Source organism: Hyperolius riggenbachi, chromosome 1 (assembly GCF_040937935.1).
Source record: "Hyperolius riggenbachi isolate aHypRig1 chromosome 1, aHypRig1.pri, whole genome shotgun sequence".
Classification (NCBI taxonomy): Eukaryota; Metazoa; Chordata; class Amphibia; order Anura; family Hyperoliidae; genus Hyperolius; species Hyperolius riggenbachi.
In genome coordinates, this window is record NC_090646.1 from 409,215,277 (window position 1) to 409,238,790 (window position 23,514).

The 23,514-nt window shown below is 40.8% G+C and overlaps 1 protein-coding gene across 6 annotated transcripts in view; it reads left to right on the forward strand.

The window, feature by feature from the left end:
* RFX3 (regulatory factor X3) overlaps window positions 1–23,514 on the forward strand; it is a 367,918-nt gene that overhangs the window by 295,857 nt on the left and 48,547 nt on the right. For all 6 annotated transcript variants that reach the window (XM_068271397.1, XM_068271398.1, XM_068271396.1 and 3 more), the window contains 3 exons: window positions 1,987–2,168; window positions 4,904–5,023; window positions 14,019–14,140. In XM_068271397.1, coding sequence (XP_068127498.1) covers window positions 1,987–2,168; window positions 4,904–5,023; window positions 14,019–14,140 — 424 coding nt within the window. The remainder of the gene's footprint in view (window positions 1–1,986; window positions 2,169–4,903; window positions 5,024–14,018; window positions 14,141–23,514) is intronic.

Sequence of the window (23,514 nt, forward strand, 5' to 3'; positions counted from 1 at the left end):
GGGGAAGAAGAAATTGGAAGCACTTTCTGGTAACTGGAACAAAGATTTAAACTGACGATTTCCAGCTGTTTTAAATGAAAGCAGTTGCTCTTGCTAATATAATTTTAATTGAAAACCTAGACTTCAATAATAGAAATAAAAAAGTTACATTAGTCATGGTATTATTGTGTTATTCATTGTATGGTACTACGATCTTCCATCAATTTCCATTTAGCAAACCTGAAGTGAAAATAAATATGAGGTAAACAATGGTATCTATAGTTGTAATGATAATAGGACTTTCCTGGTATCTCATAGTGTTATTTTATATTTAAAGATTGCTATTTAACTTTTAAAGTTTGGGCTTAGTTTGTAAAGGGAACCTAAACTGAGAGGAATATGGATGTTTCCTTCTAAACAATACCAGTTACCTGGCTTTCCTGCTGAAGCACACATCTGAAACAAGCATGCAGCTAATCCAGTCTGACTTCAGTCAGGGCACCTGATCTGCATGCTTGTTGAGGGGCTGTGGCTAAAAGTATTAGAGGCACAGGATCAGCAGGAGAGTCAGGCAACTGGTATTATTTTAAGAGAAAAAATTCATATCCATCTTAGTTTAGGTTCCCTTTAAGGGTTATTCATCTTCCATACACACAAATCTTGTTATCTGTTCCCTGCACTAAGATGTATTTTTCTTCAACCTTTAATTACTTATTAATGAGAGTTTACCTGCAGTCCAACTGCAGGGAAACTGCCATTTAGAGCCCTTGATTCTTAAAGGACTCCTGAAGTTAGAAGGATATGGAGACTGCCATATTTATTTCCTTCCTTTTAAACAATGCATGTTGCCTGGCTGTCCTGCTGATCCTCTGCCTCTAATACTCTTATGCTAGGTACACACGATACAATTTTGTGGCAGGTTTACCTGCCAGATCGATTTTTTCCAACATGTCCGATCTGAATTTCGATCGATTTTCCGATCAATTGCCATTCACTTTTATGGAAATCAATCAGAAAATTGATCAAAATTCAGATTGGACATGTTGGAAAAAATCGATCTGGCAGGTAAATCTGCAAGAAAATTGTATAGTGTACCTAGCATAAGCCACCAACCCTAAACAAGCATGCAGATCAGATGCTTCTGACTAAAGTCTGACTGGATTAGCTGTATGCTTGATCTAGACACTGCTGATGCCAGAAATATCAGCAGGGCTGCCAGACAACTTCTATTATTTAAAAGGAAACAATATTGCAGTCTTCATATCCCTCTCACTTCAGGTGCCCTTTAATCCTTAGGAACACAGTCTACTAGTGATGATAAGTAGGATCAGGACTACATATAGATGTTTATGTTATTATGTTACTAAGTACCCTTTAAAGAGAGCCCGAGGTGGGTTTGAAAAATCCTATTAGGACACAGAGGCACATTCTGCATACAATGCCCATTCTCTGTGCCCTCACAGTGTCCCCCCAGGCTCCCCCCGTGCTCTGCTGTCACCTATAAAAAAAATTTCCAGGCTAGCGTCATGCAGATTGGAGGAAGCTTACGTAGGCAGGGAGGGAAGAGACACAGGCAGGGAGCCGCGCTATAGAGGAGGCGGGGGAGCGGCGGTGACAGATAGCCATAAGTAAACAGCCGACTAGTGACAATCTGCGTGTCGCTAGCCTGGTGGTTTTTTTTATGGGGGACAGCAGAGCATGGGGGGGGGGGGGTGACTGGGGGGGCACTGTAAGGACACAGAGGCTGGGCATTGTATGCAGAATGTGCCTCTGTGTCCTACTCCTAATAGGATTGTTCAAACCCACCTTGGGTTCTATTTAAGTGGCCTGTCTTTTAAAATATATCTCCATATATGGAAACCTAAAGAAAACAATTTTGTAATTTTTATTCTGATAAACAACATAGTATGGTATTCATTTTTGACATGTGGATCTAGTAATGCTCTAATTAGTGTTTTCTTTTACCCTTGAACTGCTAATTGTGAGTGTTCCTTCATTTTCTTGCAGCTCCAGTGGCTGCTGGACAACTATGAAACTGCTGAAGGAGTAAGCCTCCCCAGAAGCACTCTCTACAATCATTACCTTAGACACTGTCAGGAGCACAAGCTAGACCCAGTCAATGCTGCCTCTTTTGGAAAACTTATCCGTTCCATATTCATGGGACTCCGAACGAGAAGACTGGGAACTAGGTTAGTATGCAAGTCATTTTTGCTAATGGTTAGGAAATGGTTGTAAAAGAAAGTTGACTGATTTTTCTCCTGCTGAGAACAGATAAGCTCTGAGCATGACTACAAAGAGCACATTTTCCTGGGATCTAAATAATCCTCCAAAACTGTTTATACTCGTGTTCCCAGTGGAGTAGAAATATTTCATTTAAAAATATTTATTTTACATAAATCCAGGCTTTAGTTACGTTAAGAGAATAACTGGTATTTATGATTTTCTTCATGTACCACCAACAACAGACAGTTTATTTAGTTCAAAACTATGTTGTTCCTTATGGCACACTTTAGCGAGGTGATAAATTATCAATATCAGGTAGATAGCAATTGTTTACCATGTCTAACTACTGTATGTCTAGCTATAATTAGGTACTAATGCTCATTAGTCTTATAACAGCCATAGAGATAGGCAGCACAAATAGGTGATGCAGTAGTGTATCTGTCAGTTTTAGTACTTGACAGTTGGATTGGTGTATCTGACAGTGTAGTATTCGGCTTACTCGGTTCCAAGGCTGGGCTATAGAAGCAGCCATCAGGATCAAACAAGAGAAGACAGGTCACTTGTACAAAAATCTGAGGATCGGACTCAAATCTCCACTGTCTAGTGTCAAGCCAGCAAAGAAAATTTGGTACTTACATATCATTCCATCTACTGGATTTGACAGCCCCCTGTTTGAAAGATCTACATATTTTTGGAAAGCTAAGAATCTTGGCTTTTATTTGCATTATGCCCTTGTCAGTGCCATGCACCATTCCTTAGTTAGAGGGTGTTGAACGAGGGATGTCCACTGCACGTGGCTGCCAGCAGCACTAACCTGGCAACCGAAGTTTCCAGCCCGAAGCCCAGCGAAGGGGCGAGGGTCCTGTTGTGCAATGTCCACTATCCAAGCAAACATAGAGTTAGAATAAAGAGATGTCAGAGCGAAGAGATGACCAAGCCTGCTGCCCAGTAAGCGAAGTGAGTAGGCAAGGGAACAATGATTCCAGGAAAGCAGGGAATACCACTTTATAAGGAGTGGACAATCCTCATTCAACACCCCCTAACTCAGGAACCATGCATTGCACCAATGTGGGACATATTGCAAATGAAAGCCTAGACTCTCGACTTTCCAACAATATGTTGATTTTCAAAGGGGAGTAAATATCTTTTAAATGGGGACAGTCAAAATCAGTAATAAAATATATTGTGATCTAATCCGTAGTATAATATATAGTGATCTAATCGATTATCGGTAGTATAATGTATACTACTCGGTAGTATAATTTTAAGTGCCGAAAATTCAAACTGATTAACAGTGAAAAGAAAACACAATATGTGTTAATATTCACAAATTCTGAAAAAAAAACACTCTAGCAGATTATCAAAACATCAGTTTTGCAATAGATCCTCAGTAGAATTTACTGACTTTAAATATGCAGTACTCTTCTTACCCCCTCTGTTTTTTACATTTTATATTGACTTTTGGTACAAAATAAAGATTTTGGATATTCTATGAATTCATGAGTGGTGCGGTTTCTATACAGACCCTCTCCTTCCTCCTTGGTTTATTCCATAAGTTTAGGATCTGGTTCTGCACACTCAATTTCTCAACCATTTAAGATTTACGATTAACAGTCGTTTGGTGCTGACCCACCCCTTAATCCTTGTTCCCCCCTGTAGAGCTCTGTCTGACACAGGAGACCAGGATTTGAATCTTGGCTCTTCCTGTTCAGTAAGCTAGCAGCTATTCCATGAGGAGACCTCGGGCAAGATTCCCTAACACTTCTACTGCCTACTGAGCGCACCCTAGTGGCTACAACTCCGGCCCTTTGAGTTTGCCAGGAAAAAAGCACAGTATAAATGATCTGTGCTTTGTCTTGTCTAGAAACATATTTCACAATTAGAACAGCACAGCATTGCCAACAATTCCTACCTGGTTATTTGCACAGCTTGCTCACAGCAAGTTTCCTGAACTTTTAATAACACTGTTCAGAATAAGTGAAGTGGAGATAAATCATCAATAGTCAAATAAAATGTGCTTTCTTTTATAATAGCTGTAGCAACTGTTCATATACTTGTAGTTATAATAATCTGTCCATCGTGCTATTCTGAAAATCGCTAACCAAACCATCCTTGATCATATAAGAAAACTTGAAAAAAAGAGAGAAGCTTGATCATTTGACATTTCATTACATTATTCATTCAATACTGACGTTTCCTGAACACCCATAAATTAAGAGTTGTGTATTTTAAACTAATTAGAATCAGTGTAGCGTATCATTTCACTATGAATAAAGGAGAGATTAGTAGTATTACTGCAAACCACCGACAACTGCCTTAAATATCATCCAATCAGTCCGAATATGTTTCTTTCAAAATGAGGTATTCTACCCTTTCTGTTATAAAGTAAATATAATCCCTGGGTCTGGCAATTATTATTAGCTTGCTTATTTGTAAGGCTTTCATGCTGACACTCAGCACTTAATAGATTATAAGACTTGCACCTAATCATGCTCTCCATAATTAGAATCATGCAGTAGACATTATCTTGCCGTGTGTGCACACTTTTGAGATTTTTTTTGTGTATTTACACTAATAATGACCATTTTTGGAAATGTAGATGTATTGTTTTGTAGTAAACTGTGTAAATAATTACCTGATAAATCGTTTATTGTAATATTAATTTATCAACTTGAAAATATTTTTTCCCTCTTTCCTAAAGAGGCAACTCCAAGTATCATTATTATGGGATTCGTGTCAAGCCAGATTCCCCTCTTAATCGGTTACAAGAGGACATGCAATATATGGCTATGAGACAGCAACCCATGCAGCAGAAACAAAGGTACGTACGTGCAGTGGGTACAGTCCTACCAGTAAAGGACTCATAATATAAAGAGCTGATTCACACAGACATCCGCCATACCTTTACCATCAGCGTCCGGGACTCGTTGTTGGACGCTCCCATTCAAGTGAATGGGAGCGTTTGTCCTGGGCTTTTACCGGCGGGTGTTTGTGTGAACGCGTCGTTCTAATCAGAATTTTTCCCGACTTTGAGGCGACCCTGGACCACCAAGGCTACTTTCCCCCGCCGAAAGCCAGAACGTGCTTCCGCTGAGACGCAGCTGGAAGCCGGGCGGATGTCCGTGTGTACCAGCCTAAAAATGTTATAATTCTCTGCTACTTTAGTCATTGGTGAAAGAGCAGCAGAATTAGATTCCCAATGTATCAAAAATGTATTCAATATCTTACAGCTCTTCATCTATTCACATAGCTGCAGACCATCTTGGTCTATCCTACCTGACAAGACTTCTAAGAGACACTATGGTTCTGCCCACATAAAGTGAAATAATGTCTGTCAAGCCCTGTTAAAGCAGACTCAAACTCTTGTACAGCACACCATGAAAAGTCTTTATTCCACATATAATTGCAGAAAAATTCACTGCTCTGTGTTCTGGGTTTGTTTAGCCAGATCAAAGGGGTTGATTCACTTACAAAAATAGTGCAAGTAACCTCCTGTTACTCACAGGCTTGAGGGAGGAGAAGAGAGGGAGATAGCTCAGTCCCTTGTAGAGGGCAGAGATTGGCGCCCATGTGTTCACTCCAGAGGGGGTGAATTTATAGTACAGACAGATGATGGGGCAGTATTGAGGAAACATTCATTTCTCGTGTACTGAAGCAGCTTAGAATAAGGCAGTGTGTGGTGGAAGTGAATCCCCACTCCACCCCACCTCCTTGATCCTCACAGTGCCACCTCCACCCGCATAGCTATGTGTCTTGTGTGTGTATCCTCCTCAACTCCCTGGTCTGCTCTGCTCAGTCCTTCTCTCAGTGTCAGAGTGGAGGAGAGGGGCGGACAGCAGAGTGTGCATGACTAACTCCAGGAGGAGAAGGACATCGCTGTGCAGACAGCTAAATACTAAAACAGCTGATCTGCTGCCAGCTGCAGCACCACCCCAGCTCTTCTGCCGCCCAAGGCCTCAACCTATGTGGATTGTGTGGAAATCCAGCCATGTTAACAATCTACAACAAAGTACACCTAATGGGAACATTCAGTTGTTATCTGGTTAATGATTTTTAATAACTTAGTGCTTTATTTCTTGATGAAGTCTTTCTCATTCCTTGTAAAATCTTTGTAAATGTATTAGTAATGACATACTGCTGCCATTGAAACTCTGCCAATTACAACTGTAAGTGTTGACACAGTCACAGTAGTACATCTGTGTTTCTTTTCCCTCTGCCATTTAGCTTTTTCCCATAACATTTCAGTGGTTTGTATGTACATGGTTTGCAGGTCAATAAAGTGGCACTTGTGGTCCTCTACCGTCATGGACCCCAGCACTTCTGAGAGTGCTTGTGGAAAATGAACACCTTGAATCGGAATAGATGACTGATCTCTGTTTGACATTATTTTTAAGGCTTCCATTATTGTGGCGAGGGTTCTCTCAGGGACTAATTGAATGAATGATTATTTCATCTCACAGTATAAGCCGCTGAATATCCTCTGCTGGGGAAGTACACATAGAGCACGAGTTTTGTGTTTCGTAAGCATGCTTTCTGCAAGCTCCACCATCACACCGTGAGCACCAATTTTCTTCAGAGGACAGCCGCCACAGCCTTTTTAACACTGCTACACACACCTTTTTTATATACTTCCTCCAATCTGTCACAGATTATTTTGCCCATGTTACTCTCTGGAAGTTGAAAGCCCTAGGGCCCTTTTTAACTGTGTCAGTTGCTGTCCACTATAACTGACAGGACAACTCATGTGAAAGGTAATGTCCATGTGGGTCACTACCCCGTCTTCGTCTGGCAGTAAAGCTGTATAGTATATAGACTTACTATCTCAGCAACACTGCATGATGTCACATGGATTCTGCTGAGCCTTTGTGAGCCACTGTAGTCATAATACAGGTCTGCCAGACCATTGACTTGACTGTTATCTTCCTAGTCCTTGTGATATTTGCCTGGCCTCAGTATTGGTGCAAAGGTCAGGCAGTGATGACACTAGAGACCAGTAATAACAATAAGTGGGTGAGGAGATGGAGTAGAAGTGAAAAATGGGCATAGCTTTATTAATAAGAACAGCTAGTACAGCAGATAAGGTAACGCTGTTTACTGTACAGTTTTACTGCCAGATAGGGTTGTAATGACCCACCACAGGGATATTTTTAAGGTCCTTTGTTTACAACCATTTAAGCAAGACTGTCTTGCAGCTTCCATTAGGGCACCTTAGGTTCCTGTGATTTGGGGGAAGAAGACTGAAATTTGAGGAGTACATATTGAAAATTCAGTTCATCCCAGGTAGAGTTTCCCAGTCACTATTGCAAAATGCTGCTCTATGCACTGTCTGCATAGTTGTACAGAAGCAAAATAGAAACTGAATGGCAATTTAAATACTTGGTTGCAAATTTAATGGTAATGTCAATTGTAACATTAAATTAGAAAACAGGGTGGAAATGGTTTATGTTATATTTACGTTTATTGGAGTTATACATTTATGACAGTGTTTGTCAAAAAAAAAAAAAAAGTTTAGCAGAATAAAAAAAAAACATGTTTTTTTTTAAGCAGAACCAATAATGTCTATCATAGATTGCCAGCTGGAGAGACCCAGATAAATAATTTTGTCATTTGAATTTTTATGGAGGTATCTCATATTGCCTAGTGCCTGAACACTCATTTGAAATAGAGCTTTATCATATACATATATATTACTTGGAAATCGTTTCCAATATTTCTTTCTGGGGATAGGTCACCTTCCTGCATCCAAATGGCAATTAAATGACATCCTGTACCAATGCAGGTATTAGATATTTATTTGTGAAATAATTGTTTTTGTGAAATCTGTACATTATTAAATACGTTCTTTTGTTTTTAGTCAAAAGCTTTATTTCCTTTGCTGAATGCTTCAAGAGCTCTAAAACCATTATGCAGAGCTGGATCAAGGTCCTCCTGCATCCTCTCCATTCCTCCCACCCTAGCCATCACAAACAAATCGCTATTTGGCTAAGAGGTGCCCCAGGGTCCCCAACCCCCACAATACCTTAATCTCTAGTTATTTGCCTAGCAGTCACTGCCATGTATCCCCTTTTCTTATTTCTATTGCTTTAGTTCAAACACAATAGGGGAATGATAGCTGAGTGAGTTGTGAGCCCCCTCCTACACTGCGCCCTGAGGCTGGAGCCTCTCTCGCCTGCCTGACCCTGCCATTGTGCAAATGGGATATGGCCTACCTAACATGATCTTCATTATTGGCAAGAATAGGCAGAAAAGCATTATAGGCAGAAAAGATTGGGTGGATAATAAAAAGGCCCAGATTTCTTGTGGAGAAGTAGCAATTTGCAGCATTCACTTTAAGGCATACATGTCAAACTCCAACTCGGGGGCCAAATTTGGCCCACAGAGCCAACAAGTTTGGCCCTCAAGCCATTTAATCACTTTGCATTATGTTTGGCCCACTCTAGACCACCAGGGAAGCTATATTGGAGGTAAAGCCCTGGATCATCAAGGAAACCATATTGGGAGAGAAGGGGAAAGGACTAGACACCAGTGAACAGTATAAGAGAGAGAGGGGAACACTAGACATCATGAGACTTTTAGGGGAGCGATGGGGGAATACTAAACACCAGGGGACTGTTTAATGATGGGAGGGGCACCACTAGACACCAGGGAACTGTAGAGGGGAGAAAGAGGACCACTAGACACCAGGATACTGTTAAGGGGTGGGAGGGAGGACCACTGAACACCAGGGAACTGTATAGGGGAGGGAGGACCACTGGGCACAAGGGAACTGTATAAGGGAGAGAAGAGGCATTAGACACCGGCGAACTGTATAGGGGTGGCATTTTACACCAGTGAACTTTATAAGGGATGGAGGTGGCCACTACAAATTGAGGTTGGCCCACAGCTTGGTCCCAGTGCCAAATGTTGGCCTACTTTGTGTTTGACACCCCTGCTTTAGGGGTTGTTTTCCACTGAGAAACACGATTACGCTGCAATTCAGTTGCGATTTTCCACTATGATGATTCTACTCAGATTTTCATCCAGTCCATTAGGTATATAACTGCGGTGCAATATGTTTTCCTATGGAAGAAAAAAGGGCCAGGAAAATATTTTGAATAGCGAATCATGAAAAAATCGCATAGGGATGTGATTGCTATGCAATTTACCTGCGAAGGCATGAAAAATGCAGCAGGCACGATAATTGTGCACAGATTCATGGTTAAAAAAAAAATTGCTTGCATGTGTAGTCAACTATGGTAGTCTGCATGGAGTATAATCTTGTGCATCATGCTCAAGGGTAATATTTAAAGTATCATGTTTTTTTTTCTCCCTTCATTTCTCTTCCAGCAGCTTAATTGAGCTTTTACTGGAAGTTTTTAATTAGAGTTTGTTGACTGTGTTCTGATGCCTTTTAATGTCATCTAAGTGGGTGGACATCCATTCTCATGTGGGCTTAGATCTCCATAGTACAGTAATTCATGTGCTGTAGAATCACTATGCTGCCTCAGGGTATATTTTAAAAATGGTGTAAATCATAAAACTAAGGTTTGGCTATTCTTAGGCTTGACATATTTTCACTATAGACAGTTGCATTGTCTTTGGGTTTTGCAGAATGCTTTATTTAAGCTGAAGTGTGGGTGTTTTTTTACCGTAATTACTATTTTATTTTACTACCATAGTAGTGGTCAACAATGAGCAACATTGAACCACAACAGTATATTTTGATTTAATGCAACGTCTAAGATTTCATTCCTGGCTCTATAAAGATTTGACAGCAAAGTGCGTGGATTTTTTATATTCAATTATTAATTATATTTTTGTAAGTTATTTTGCTACAAAATATTTTTAAAAACTATTTTCCCAAATAAACTGACAAGATTACATTGTAGTGAAATGCTAATAGAGTCAACGTTTTCATGTTAAGAAAGGCAGAAGTATTCAGAGAACTCTCTTTTGGATCCACGGCCCTTTCCAGCTGGCTATTTGCATCCAGATTATTTGGGTAACTTATCCATTTAGAATTGTCTTATAAATCTCTATATCATCCTGCTCAATTCCCTTTAATATAATCCTTAACTAAGAGGTGGTTCACACGATTGATTGCAGGATGTGTACCGCTGGCTACGGCATTGGTCATTAAATCGCTGCCCAATCCAGTGACTGAGCAACGTCTTTACCTTCGTTTACCATTATTTGCATGAACACTGCATTCAGGCAATCCTAAAAGCAACATGCAGCTTCCAGGGTTACTTAGCGTCGCGCCTCTGTGTCCCGCTGGGGTGAAAAATGACTATAGTCATTAAAAGCCGCAGAAGGACACTAAATGCTTTTCTGCATTTAGCTGAGACGCTGTCCAGAAGCCCGTGTGAACCAGCCCTACAACTGGCCCTACCAAAGCTGACAATGATCTACTGACTGCATTATTTGAAGGCTTCTTCTCCATACTCCATATTTAAAATGGTTGACCACTGAGTGCTGTATCCCCTTGAATTTCCTTTTAACTTTCTGGCTGGACTTTTTACTGTTTGTCAATCTTAAAGAGAACCTGAACTGAAAATAAAAAGTCAAAATAACCATACACGGGTCATACTTGCCTCCTGTGTAGTCTACTCCTCAATCTCTTTCTCCTCTCCTGCGTCCCATTTGTCCACTATGATCAATGGAATTTTCCGTCCTCCATTTTAAAAATGGCCATTACCCCATAGCAGCTTCCTGGTCAGCACACTGTTAAACTGTAATGTCACCTACTTGAGCTATAGGGAAACATGGACATTAACTTGCACATTCAGTTTTAACTGACAGCTGCTGATATATAACTGACAGCAACTGGTATATTTTAGGTCTGACAAAATATTGTCAGAACTGGAAGGGATCACTGTAAAAAGAAAATGGTAAGCCTCTGAGAGGAACTGACGGTGAGGTTAGTATGTAATATGTATTTGCAGCTACATCACGTGTTTCTTTTAAATAAATTTACTCGCTTCAGGTTCCCTTTCAAGATAAACTCCGACCAAGAATTGAACTTTATCCCAATCAGTAGCTGATACCCCCTTTTACATGAGAAATATATTCCTTTTCACAAACAGACCATCAGGGGGCTCTGTATGACTGATATTGTGGTGAAACCCCTCCCACAAGAAGCTCTGAGTACCGAGGTACTTCTGCCAGTTTCCTGTCTGTGAACCCTGTTACATTGTGGGAAATAGCTGTTTACAGTGGTTTCCAACTTCCAAAACAGCAAGCAGCAGCTACATCACTTGCCAGCAGTAAAAATGTCACCATGTTATAAATGTCAGAATATAAATCAGGGATTTAAAATATTTTACAAGGGGCAAACACTGACTAAATCATTTATACATAATTATTGTAAAAATGAAGCACTTTTTTATTACATTATTTTCACTGGAGTTCCTCTTTAATGTAACTGTTTCCAAAGTTTGCTTTCTCTTGGTGTACCAAAAGGCACTATTCTTGGACTCCTTTTAAGTTTTATTTTGTATGGCTCTGGGCAGCTAATAAGTTCATTAATACTGTATATAACACTTATACAGGTAATGCACATTAATACTGTCTATCACACTTATGCAGGTAGTATATCAGTATCACATTTATGCAAGTAATGCACACATCTATTTTTCCATCCCAGCTTCTGATCCTATTATAATATTTTGTGACCCTGACTGAAATTGTCTGCTTCATCTGTTGTGTGACCTTGTTATGCATTCAAAGCTCACATTCACTCATCAACAACCTTTTGTCATATTTCTTTCAGAAATATCCCATACTTGTCACCTCCATACACATGGTACTAGAAAAATGCTACGGTAGCTCCTTCATCATCATCTCTTGATTAATGTGATTCCTCCTCTGGCTTACCAACACACTGACTGCACTCTAGTATTTCCTCAACTGTGCTGTTAACCCATTTAAACACTTCCAGTTGCTTGGCCGTCCTGCTGATCTCATTGAGTACAGTAGTGTCTAAATCATGAAACGCATGCAGCTAATTCAGTCAGACTCTAGTCAGAGCCACCTGATCTACATGCTTGTTCAGGGTCTATGGTTAAGAGTATGAGAGGCAGAAAATCAGCAGGACAGCCAGACAATTTGCATAGTTTATAATGAAATGTATAGGTCAGTCTCCATATTCCTGTCACTTCAGGTATGCTTTAAAGGGGAACTTCAGCCTAAACAAACATACTCTCATTAAGTTACATTAGTTATGTTAACTAAAATAGATAGGTAAAAGAAAGATATCTCTTTCCCACCCTGTTTTCAAAGAACAGGCAAATGTTTGAGATTTCATGGGTGCAGCCATCTTTTTCATGGGGGCTGCCATCTTTTTGGTTGAAAGGAGGTGACAGGGAGCATGAGACACAGTTCCAAGTGTCCTGTGTCCTGATCACCAATCCCAGCTGCACGCGCTAGGCTTCAAATCTCAAATTCAAAATCTAAAAATAAAAAAATTGCACCAAAACAGCAGAATGAGAACAACAACATCAGAAATCCCATTATGCTTTGCACAACATCATAGGAAAAATGCCCAGGCAGTTTTTTTCTGTGCAGCTAAAAATGAGGCTTGGGTAAGAAAAACAAAGTTCTGATGCTGTGAAACTGTTAAAGAAACACCAAGCCTTTTCAGTGCTGCTGAATAGAGTTTTAGTCTGGAGGTTCACTTTAAGCTCTTAATCAGTAAAGCATTTTGCTGTTTGTACCTTCCATATACGTATGTCATCACTTATCTACGCACTACACTACAAATTTCCTTCTACACATGAGCTCGTTTTTTCACTTAGGCCACCTCCTCACAGTCTTTTCAATTAGGACTTTTTCTTTCTCTGTAATTCCTTTCTACAGTATATCCCATTCATCATTCTTGAAACCTTCAATATGTACACTTAGTATCCACCTCTTTTGACGAGAATATAATCTAACCCATGTAATTTTGAGTTAGTGATCCACTGGATACAAATAAAAGCAGCAATTGGTTGATTACAGTGTGTGTTATGTCAGTTGAATTGAGCTGAATTGTGCTAGATAATTATTGTACTTCAGTTTGCTCAACACTGAGATTTTTAGCAACCGCTAAACTCAGGTAAGGTAGTTCACCAATGGTATCATTCAGTCAGTGACGCCATCTCAATTAGTGAACCACTTAGTGTCTACAAACTCCTCTACATGTATTTGTAAGTGAATAGGGATCCGTCAGGAATTCAATTTTACTACAGAGAACGTCCATGGAAGTTATGTTGTGGCTGGCTGTGTTAATCATTTTCTCTCTACCCTTAGGTGTTTTACTACTGCTTGAGATAAATAGTTTACCATCAAATTTGTACTAATGGTTTAGGCAAGTTTAAAGCGGAATATAACCCTGCATTTCAACTTTGCTCTAAAATATTATTTACAGCATATTATATGCAAAAAGCATTTTTTTTTTACTAGACCAGCATTGGAAGGGTTAAACACAGACGTTTCAAGTTCCGTGGAGAGATATGCAGAAGTTCAGATTGTTACATTCTATGTATCTATTGATAAACAGTTACACACTCTTTGGCAGTCCTCCAAGCTCCTTCTCAGTCAGAGAGATGAGTCACATTAAACACTTAGATACATTTCTGTAAACAAAATGTATCTCTTTTCAGCTTTGGATGCGTCTGCAGAAATCTAAAGGAACTTTAAAGCCCTGTGTAACCCTTCCAATGCTGGTCTAGTAAAAAAAAAAATGCTGGTTGCATATAATATACTGTAAATAATGTTTTAGAGCAAAGTTGAAATGCAGGGTTATATTCCACTTTAAATATTAAAAATGCTTATTGTACATTTTTTTCATTTGATAGGTATAAGCCTATGCAGAAAGTGGATGGAGTAGGAGATGGATTTGCAGGAAGTGGACAACAAACCGGTGCTTCTGTTGAGCAGACTGTAATTGCCCAAAGCCAACACCATCAACAGTTTTTAGGTAAGAAAACTGCAGATGATTTCCAGGAGAATGCAATGAATAATTTTCTTAGCACATTGTAGTATAAATATGGTATATCAAATCTTTATTGATAAAATGTGTTTCCCAATGATCCTTGCGCTGTTCGGATTACTTGGTGCACTGCAGTACACAGAGAAAGTGTCCCACACCACTCGTTAGATGCAGGACCCATAATGTAATCCAAGTAATTCCAAAGGGTCCGCACACTCTAATATACCAAGTCCTGTTTTATTCAATAAACGTGACACATAACCATTCCAAAACCAACGACTAGTTTCGGGGCCCCGAGGGGTCCCCTGTGTTAAGGAAACAGTACAGAATGGTTACCATTCTCAGGGCCTCAAAACATCTCGTTGGTTTTGGAATGGTTATGTGTCACGTTTACTGAATAAAACAGGACTTGGTATATTAGAGTGTGTGGACCCTTTGGAATTATTTGGCGCAATGGGTAATTATAGTAAATGTTGAGTATTTAACCACTTAAGTCTATCTGGATGGATATATCCGTCCAGATAGACTGTGCAGCTGCCGCTGCCTGAGGCGCGCGATCCCGCTGCCTGGTGTTACCCCCCCCCCCCCCCCGATCAGTGAATGGGAATATAATTCCCATTCACCGATCTAAGTCCCCCGCAGATAAACCGCCACTCTCTAATCAGAGACCGCTGTATTTCTGCAAAAAAAAACAGTTTCACGGCCTCCTTGTAGTTCCTGGTAGCATGATCGTACGCTCCAGGACTTTTTTGACTGTGGCCATCTTGTGGCCAAATAGTATACTGCACCCACATACATTTTTCACAGTACATTACATTATTTTACATTTAAAATTATCTGTTTCCCTCCCACACCAAAAATTACCCAAATACATGTTTTAATAAAATAAATAAAATTACAATAAAAAATAACAAACAACATAAATAGTTACCTAAGGGTCTGCACTTTTTAAATATACATGTCAAGAGAGTATCTTATTATATTTTTTTAAATTATAAGCTTGTAAATAGTGATGGACGCAAATTGAAAAAATGCACCTTTATTTCTAAATAAAATATCTGCGCCATAAATTGTGATAGGGACATAATTTCGACGGTGTAATAACCGGGACAAATGGGCAAATAAAATACATGAGTTTTAATTACGGTAGCATGTATTAATTTTAAACTATAATAGCCAAAAACCTGAAAAAAATGCATTTTTTCCATTTCTTTCTTAATTTTCCTGTTAAAATGGATTTAGAAAAAAATAATTCTTAGCAAAATGTACTACCCAAAGAAAGCCTAATTAGTGACGGAAAAGACAATATATAGATCAATTAATTGTGATAAGTAGCAATAAAGTTATTGGTGAATAAATGGGCGGTGAACATTGCTCGGATGCATACGATTTTCGACACTGTAGGCTGAAGTGGTTAAAAAAAATCCAGCCAATCAGAATTCAAGCATCATAAGCCTCTACAAGCTTACAGGGGAAAGGTGAAGTCAGTTTAGTAAGAATGTAGAGGCTTTTTTTCACTAATCAAACTATTAGAAGTAATATTTTGCCATTCTGCTTTGGTTGAGCAAGAAGTCAATCCCATAGTACATCGCTTCAGGAAAATGATTCATTGTACAAATCATGTCTTCAAAAAGCCAGCATACATCTGAAACCTCTGGTTTATAGCACACTCTAATTTCCAAAGCTGTAAGACCTGATTTGCAGTCGGCTGTCTCACACTTTATTTAGCCCTCAACAGTGCAACGTCCTTCTCCATGGAACAGGAAATATCAGTAATAGCGCAAGAACATTTCAGTGTCAGCTGTTAATTTTGGCGCAATAATTCTTTTCAGAGGCTGTACCACTGAAATAGTGACTTATTCACTGCAATACTTCTTCATAGCAGCTGTACAATCAACATAGTGGCTATTTCTGGATATATTGGCTGTGACTGTACCATCAACGTAGCAGCTATTTAGCCGCTACTTCTATATAGCAGCTGGACCATCTAAATAGGTCTGTGTAATTTGGGCGCAGTAAAACATAGTGGCTATTTAGCCACTACTTCTGTATAGCAGCTGTACCATCTAAATAACAACTTTTTGGCTGCAATAGTTCCAATCGTTCTGTATAGTGGCTGTACCATCTAAGAAGCAGCTAATTTGCATCAATTACAGTATAGCAGCTGTTCCATCTAAATAGGGCTGTTTGGCCGCAATACTTTTGTATACCGGCTGTACCATTTAAATTGCAGCTATTTGGCCGCAATACTTCTGAATAGGGGCTTTACCATCTAAAAAGTGGCTATACTTCTGTACTGAAATTTTGCACTGGGAACAATGGTTAGCAGCAGTGCTATTGTTAGGAAGGGTGAAGGTTAGTGTTAGTCATAGATGGGGGTGATAAGTGTAAGGCATAGGGAGGGGGGAGGTTAAGGCTAGGCATACATGCAAGGAAGGGTTAGTGTAAGAATAGGCTAAGATAGGTGATAATAGAATATTGTTAACACCACCAATATTCTACTAATAAAATGTACCGTAATAGTTGAATATCGGTAAAATTACAATAACTCATGCACAGTTTTCCTAGCAGTGCTTTTAAATGTACGTCCTTCTGCTTAATAAGGTATCTGCAGCTCAACTGAACTTTATGTACATGGTATACATGTGCTTTCACTGCCTGTCAGTACACTGTTCCCTACCCCTCAAATCAATATATATACATATACTAACTTTACATTTACATTTTACTAAGGTAGTTTACGTGATAAAAGAAATGACCTAACTGGTTGCTGTGAGCTCAGTTCAGTTTTTCCTTTTAGTCGGCATAATAGTTTTCCAGTGCTGGGCGTAATGAAAAAAACTACGCTTACGGATCATTACGCGTAATTTTACGCTATTACGCATTACGGAATTACGCTTACGGCGTAGACATTCATTTACGGTACATGTCTGTAATTACGCATAGCCCTTACGCAATTACGCGTAAGAATACCGTAATTCAGGTTGTTACGTTATTGGCTTACGCGTAAATTACTACTAGCAATTAATGCGTAAGGTCATGCTGCCAAGCAGAAAAGTTGACGCATGGATCAATGTTAGGTAGCCGCCGACTTTAAGGGTTAATAGCAAAGCCCTCTTAAGTGCTTAGAGCCTCAAATTTGGAGAATTTATTAAGGAGATCAGAAGGAATAAGAGGAAAACATTTTTTTTCAAAAAGACCTTATAGTTTTTGAGAAAATCGATGTTAAAGTTTCAAAGGAAAAATATATACATTTAAAAACCCGCCGACTTTAACGGTTAATAGCAAAGCCTGCTTAAAATTTAGGAACACCAAATTCACAGGGTATATTAAGGGGATCAGTGGGAATAAGAGGAAAAAAATTTTTTTCAAAAAGACCTTATAGTTTTTGAGAAAATCGATTTTTAAGTTTCAAGGCCAAAAATGTCTTTTAAATGCGGAAAATGTCAGTTTTTTTGCACAGGTAACAATAGTGTTTTATTTTCATAGATTCCCCCAAGTGGGAAGAGTTTTACTTACTTCGTTCTGAGTGTGGGAAATATTTAAAAAAAACGACGTGGGGTCCCCCCTCCCAGACCTCTTTAACCCCTTGTCCCCCATGCAGATTGGGATAGCCAGAATGCGGAGCACCGGCCGCGTGGGGCTCCGCACCCTGACTATACCAGCCCGCATGGTCCATGGATTGGGGGGTCTCGGAAGGGGAGGGGCAGCCAAGCTTTCCCCTCCCCCTCCGAGCCCTTGTCCAATCCAAGGACAAGGGGCTCTTCTCCACCTCCGATGGGCGGTGGAGGTGGAGGCTGCGATTTCCTGGGGGGGGGGTTCATGGTGGCATCTGGGAGTCCCCTTTAAAAAGGGGTCCCCCAGATGCCCACCCCCCCTCCCAGGAGAAATGAGTATAGAGGTACTTGTACCTCTTACCCATTTCCTTTAAGAGTTAAAAGTAAATAAACACACAAACACATAGAAAAAGTATTTTAATTGAACAAAAAACATAACCACAAAAAAAGTCCTTTAATATTCTTAATTAACCATTAATACTTACCTGTCCCTTTAAAAGCCGGTTCCCACGCAATATCCTCGGAAATATACTAATCAGTTACAATGTAACAAAGTTGTTACAATGTAACAACTTTGTTACTTTGTAACTCCACCGCACCCGACGTCACTCGCCGCTCACCCGCCGGCCGCCGCATACACTAACGCTAAGTCCCCGCCGGCTCCCGCCGTCCACTCCGCCCACACCTGTCACCCATATACATGCTGGCACCCATGGGTGCCAGCATGTATATAGGTGACATGTGGGAGAGGCGGGGAGGGCAGCGAGAGCCGGCGGGACTTAGCGTCCTGCACCCGACAGAGCTCTGAGCGATATAGCTCAGAGCTCTCTAAAGCATCTTTGTATTTGGGCTCCAAGGAGCCCCATTGGTCCTTAGCAGACCAATGGGGTTCCTTCTGATTTGAAGGAACCCCATTGGTCTGCTAAGGACCAATGGGGCTCCTCGGAGCCCAAATACAAAGATGCTTTAGAAAGCTCTGAGCTATATAGCTCAGAGCTCTGTTGGGTGCAGGACGCTAAGTCCCCGCCGGCTCTCGCTGCCCTCCCCGCCTCTCCCACATGTCACCTATATACATGCTGGCACTCATGGGTGCCAGCATGTATATGGGTGACAGGTGTGGGCGGAGTGAACGGCGGGAGGCGGCGGGAGCCGGCGGGGACTTAGCGTTAGTGTATGCGGCGGCCGGCGGGTGAGCGGCGAGTGACGTCGGGTGTGGTGGAGTTACAAAGTAACAAAGTTGTTACATTGTAACAACTTTGTTACATTGTAACTGATTAGTATATTTCCGAGGATATTGCGTGGGAACTGGCTTTTAAAGGGACAGGTAAGTATTAATGGTTAATTAAGAATATTAAAGGACTTTTTTCGTGGTTATGTTTTTTGTTCAATTAAAATACTTTTTCTATGTGTTTGTGTGTTTATTTATTTGTAACTCTTAAAGGAAATGGGTAAGGGGTACAAGTACCTCTATATTCATTTCTCCTGGGAGGGGGGGTGGGCATCTGGGGGACCCCTTTTTAAAGGGGACTCCCAGATGCCACCATGAACCCCCCCCCCCCCCCCCAGGAAATCGCGGCCTCCACCTCCACCGCCCATCGGAGGTGGAGAAGAGCCCCTTGTCCTTGGATTGGACAAGGGCTCGGAGGGGGAAAGCTTGGCTGCCCCTCCCCTTCTGAGACCCCCCAATCCATGGACCATGCGGGCTGGTATAGTCAGGGTGCGGAGCCCCACATGGCCGGTGCTCCGCATTCTGGCTATCCCAGTCTGCATGGGGGACAAGGGGTTAAAGAGGTCTGGTAGGGGGGACCCCACGTCGTTTTTTTTTTTATATTTCCCACACTCAGAACGAAGTAAGTAAAACTCTTCCCACTTGGGGGAATCTTTGAAAATAAAACACTATTGTTACCTGTGCAAAAAAACCTGACATTTTCCGCATTTAAAAGACATTTTTGCCCTTGAAACTTAAAAATCGATTTTCTCAAAAACTATAAGGTCTTTTTGAAAAAAATGTTTCCTCTTATTCCCACTGATCCCCTTAATATACCCTGTGAATTTGGTGTTCCTAAATTTTAAGCAGGCTTTGCTATTAACCGTTAAAGTCGGCTGGTTTTTAAATGTATATATTTTTCCTTTGAAATTTTAACATCGATTTTCTCAAAAACTATAAGGTCTTTTTGAAAAAAAAATGTTCCTCTTATTCCTTCTGATCTCCCTAATATATTCTCCAAATTTGAGGCTCTTAGCACTTAAGGGGGCTTTGCTATTAACCCTTAAAGTCGGCTGCTTTTTTATATTATACGGGAGCGTAATATTACGCGATTACGGCAGACTGTGTAATTTCAATGGGAGTTTACTGTCTTACGCGTAATTTGTTACGCGTAATAACGTAACCTACGGTCTACGCGTAATTAATTACGCGTAATACCGTAACCTTACACGCAACGCTTACGGTGCATTTGTAGTGAATTACGATGCGTAATTACGCTAATGCGTAATTTCGGCCCAGCACTGTAGTTTTCCATGGCCCCTACATAGGCAGAACTACTGGCCAGCAACTGATATATCTGACTTATTTGCTTCTGTTGATGTTTGTGCTGGGAAATGTCATGTAGCAAAGATGAAAATAACACCATAATTATTAAGGCAGCTGGCATCTGGAAATCCCATGTCACTAAATAACCCACCCGAGTTCCTCTCTTCCTTTTATCTTGTCTAGTCTGTTATCCTTTTTATCAAGTACGTTTTCCTGTACGCTTCCCCTTTAGAAGCACAGTCTACTGAGTGAATGTATCCTTTTGCGCATTTATCTTCTTTTGGCCTCTGACTCCAGGCTTTCTAATGCCTGGCATCATGTGCCACCCACTGTGCATTCTTTTTTTCTCCCCTTTTCTTGCTGTGGATGGCTGTTAAGTTCTCCATCTTGCAGAGTCCTGAGTTCACAACCTTTGGGTTTTACATTTGTGCTGGCCTGCAGGGAGCTGGAACAATGAAACAAGGGTAGCCTAACATTTATCTCCTCCTGTAAATGTGATGACTGAGGCACTGCTGACACATCCTGTTATAGTGCTATTATTTTACTGATAGGATTTTATTTGACTCCTCAAGCCTGACAACTTTGAGAAGTCAATAACGATTCCAGTTAGCTAATATCCTTACTTGGTGTCATACAAAGAAGCTAAGTTACATGCAGCTGTGTTACATGGGCACAGATTTTTCAAAAGTTAATTTGTGCTTGGATGTTGACAATACAATTAAGGCAGAATTGCAAAGTCCAGCAAACTGCCAACAAGTAAATGTTGCTGTAGGGAAATAAAAATCTGGTCGCTATGGGTTACTGCCCTATACACATTATTTCCCATTTAATAAAACCACAGAAGTGCTAAAAAGACATCAAAACATGTAGAAAGAAATTGAGAATAAATGTATACAACACACACACATCACACACACACCACACACACACCACACACACACACACACACACAACACACACAACACACACACACACCACACACAACACACGCACACCACATACACCACACACACACACACACAACACACACACACACACACCACACACAACACACGCACACCACATACACCACACACAACACACACACACCACACACACACACACACACACACAACACACACAACACACACAACACACACACACACCACACACAACACACGCACACCACATACACCACACACACAACACACACACACACACACACAACACACACACACACACACACCACACACAACACACGCACACCACATACACCACACGCACACACACACACACATCACACACACAACACACACACAACACACACATTAGCTTGCCACACCCCTTTCCCCCTTTTCCTATTTTAATTTTTTGTTGTTATGGTGTCTGTGTAATCATACCTGCCCTGATCCCACTCTTCAAAATATCTTTAAGATTTCATGATGTGTGCATTGATTGTATTTGCAAATGTAAAATATAAGGTCCTCACACATGAAGGAGAGTCCTGAAACATACACCTAGTTTTGCTGCTCCTTTGTGCACCTACAGTTTCTTACACTTCAGTCTATATCAGTCTATATCATTTCACACTCCTTCCACTGACACCACAGCACAAATTGTAGCACACTCATGATGGTAATTGGAGGTAAAGGATGAGACTTCTACAGCCATGTGACCTCCTGGGATGTGATGGACACTGTGTCTCTCTGCATAGCTCAAACTCATTGCCTGCCTGTTATGTATCAATAGGACTTGATATACAGTATGTACAGTATACGCATTGGAGGTAGGAATAATCAACTCTGAAATGTGTATTATATTTGGATGAGGAGGGTTATAATTGCAAGACAGACACACACAGACACACACAGATACACACACATTGTTCCAGTTAAAGGACCCCTGTTGCAAACAAAAAAAAAATGTAATATTTAACCGGTTCAGCGCCGCAGTGCCGAAAATCTCATGCATCCGAGCAACGTTCACCTCCCATTCATTCGCCTATAACTTTATTGCAACTTATCACAATGTATTGATCTATATCTTGTTTTTTCCGCCACTAATTACGCTTTCTTTGGGTAGTACATTTTGCTAAGAATTATTTTTTTCTAAATCCATTTTAACAGGAAGATTTAGAAAGAAATGAAAAAAATTCATTATTTCTCAGTTTTTGGCCATTATAGTTTGAAATTAATATACGCTACCGTAATTAAAACTCATGTATTTTATTTGCCCATCTGTCCCAGTTATTACACCGTTTAAACAATGTCCCTATCACAATTTATGGTGCCGATATTTCATTTAGAAATAGTTGATGACGGGGCGACTAGGCGGCAGAGGCTGACACAGTTGACAGATAAATTCTTTCAACGAGGTTACCCGACTGGCGTGTTGGAATCAGCACATGACAGACTACGGAAAGGACTGGAGGGACGACAGAGACGCACTAGGAAAAACACAGCTGACCGTATCCCCTTTGTCACGAGATACAGCACGCAGAGTGAGGAGATCAGTAAGATCATTAGGAAACATTGGTATCTCCTGGCAGACAGTTTCCCGGAGATACCCCATTTTCAGCGCTCCCCATTGGTGTCTTATAAAAGAGCACCAAATTTGAGAGACCGGTTGGTACATGCAGATATGGGAGGCGCTGACATGGGTGAAATAGATACAAAACGTAAGGGCACGTTCCCTTGCCTCAACTGCGTTCACTGTGCCTCCGTGACTAAGGGTGAATACATTAGCCATCCACACACTGGCAGAAAATTTAGGATAAATGGCTACTACACCTGCGATACGGCCTATGTGATATATGCCCTCAAGTGCCCATGTGGGTTGTTATATGTGGGACAGACTACACAGAAGTTTAAAAAAAGATTGTCTTCGCATAAACATGCCATAAGGGAGAAATTAGTAGATCAGGCTGTCCCATATCATTTTGTGGCAGCCAACCATCATGTCAGCCAACTTAGGTTTCAGATTATAGAACAGGTACGTCCCTTAACCACTTGCCGACCGCACGCTTATACCGTGCGTCGGCAAAGTGGCAGCTGCAGGACCAGCGACGCAGTACTGCGTCGCCAGCTGCAGGCTGATTAATCAGGAAGCAGCCGCTCGTGCGAGCGGCTGCTTCCTGTCAATTCACGGCAGGGGGCTCCGTGAATAGCCTGCGGGCCGCCGATGGCGGCTCGCAGGCTAAATGTAAACACAAGCGGAAATAATCCGCTTTGTTTACATTGTACGGCGCTGCTGCGCAGCAGCGCCGTAAGGCAGATCGGCGATCCCCGGCCAAT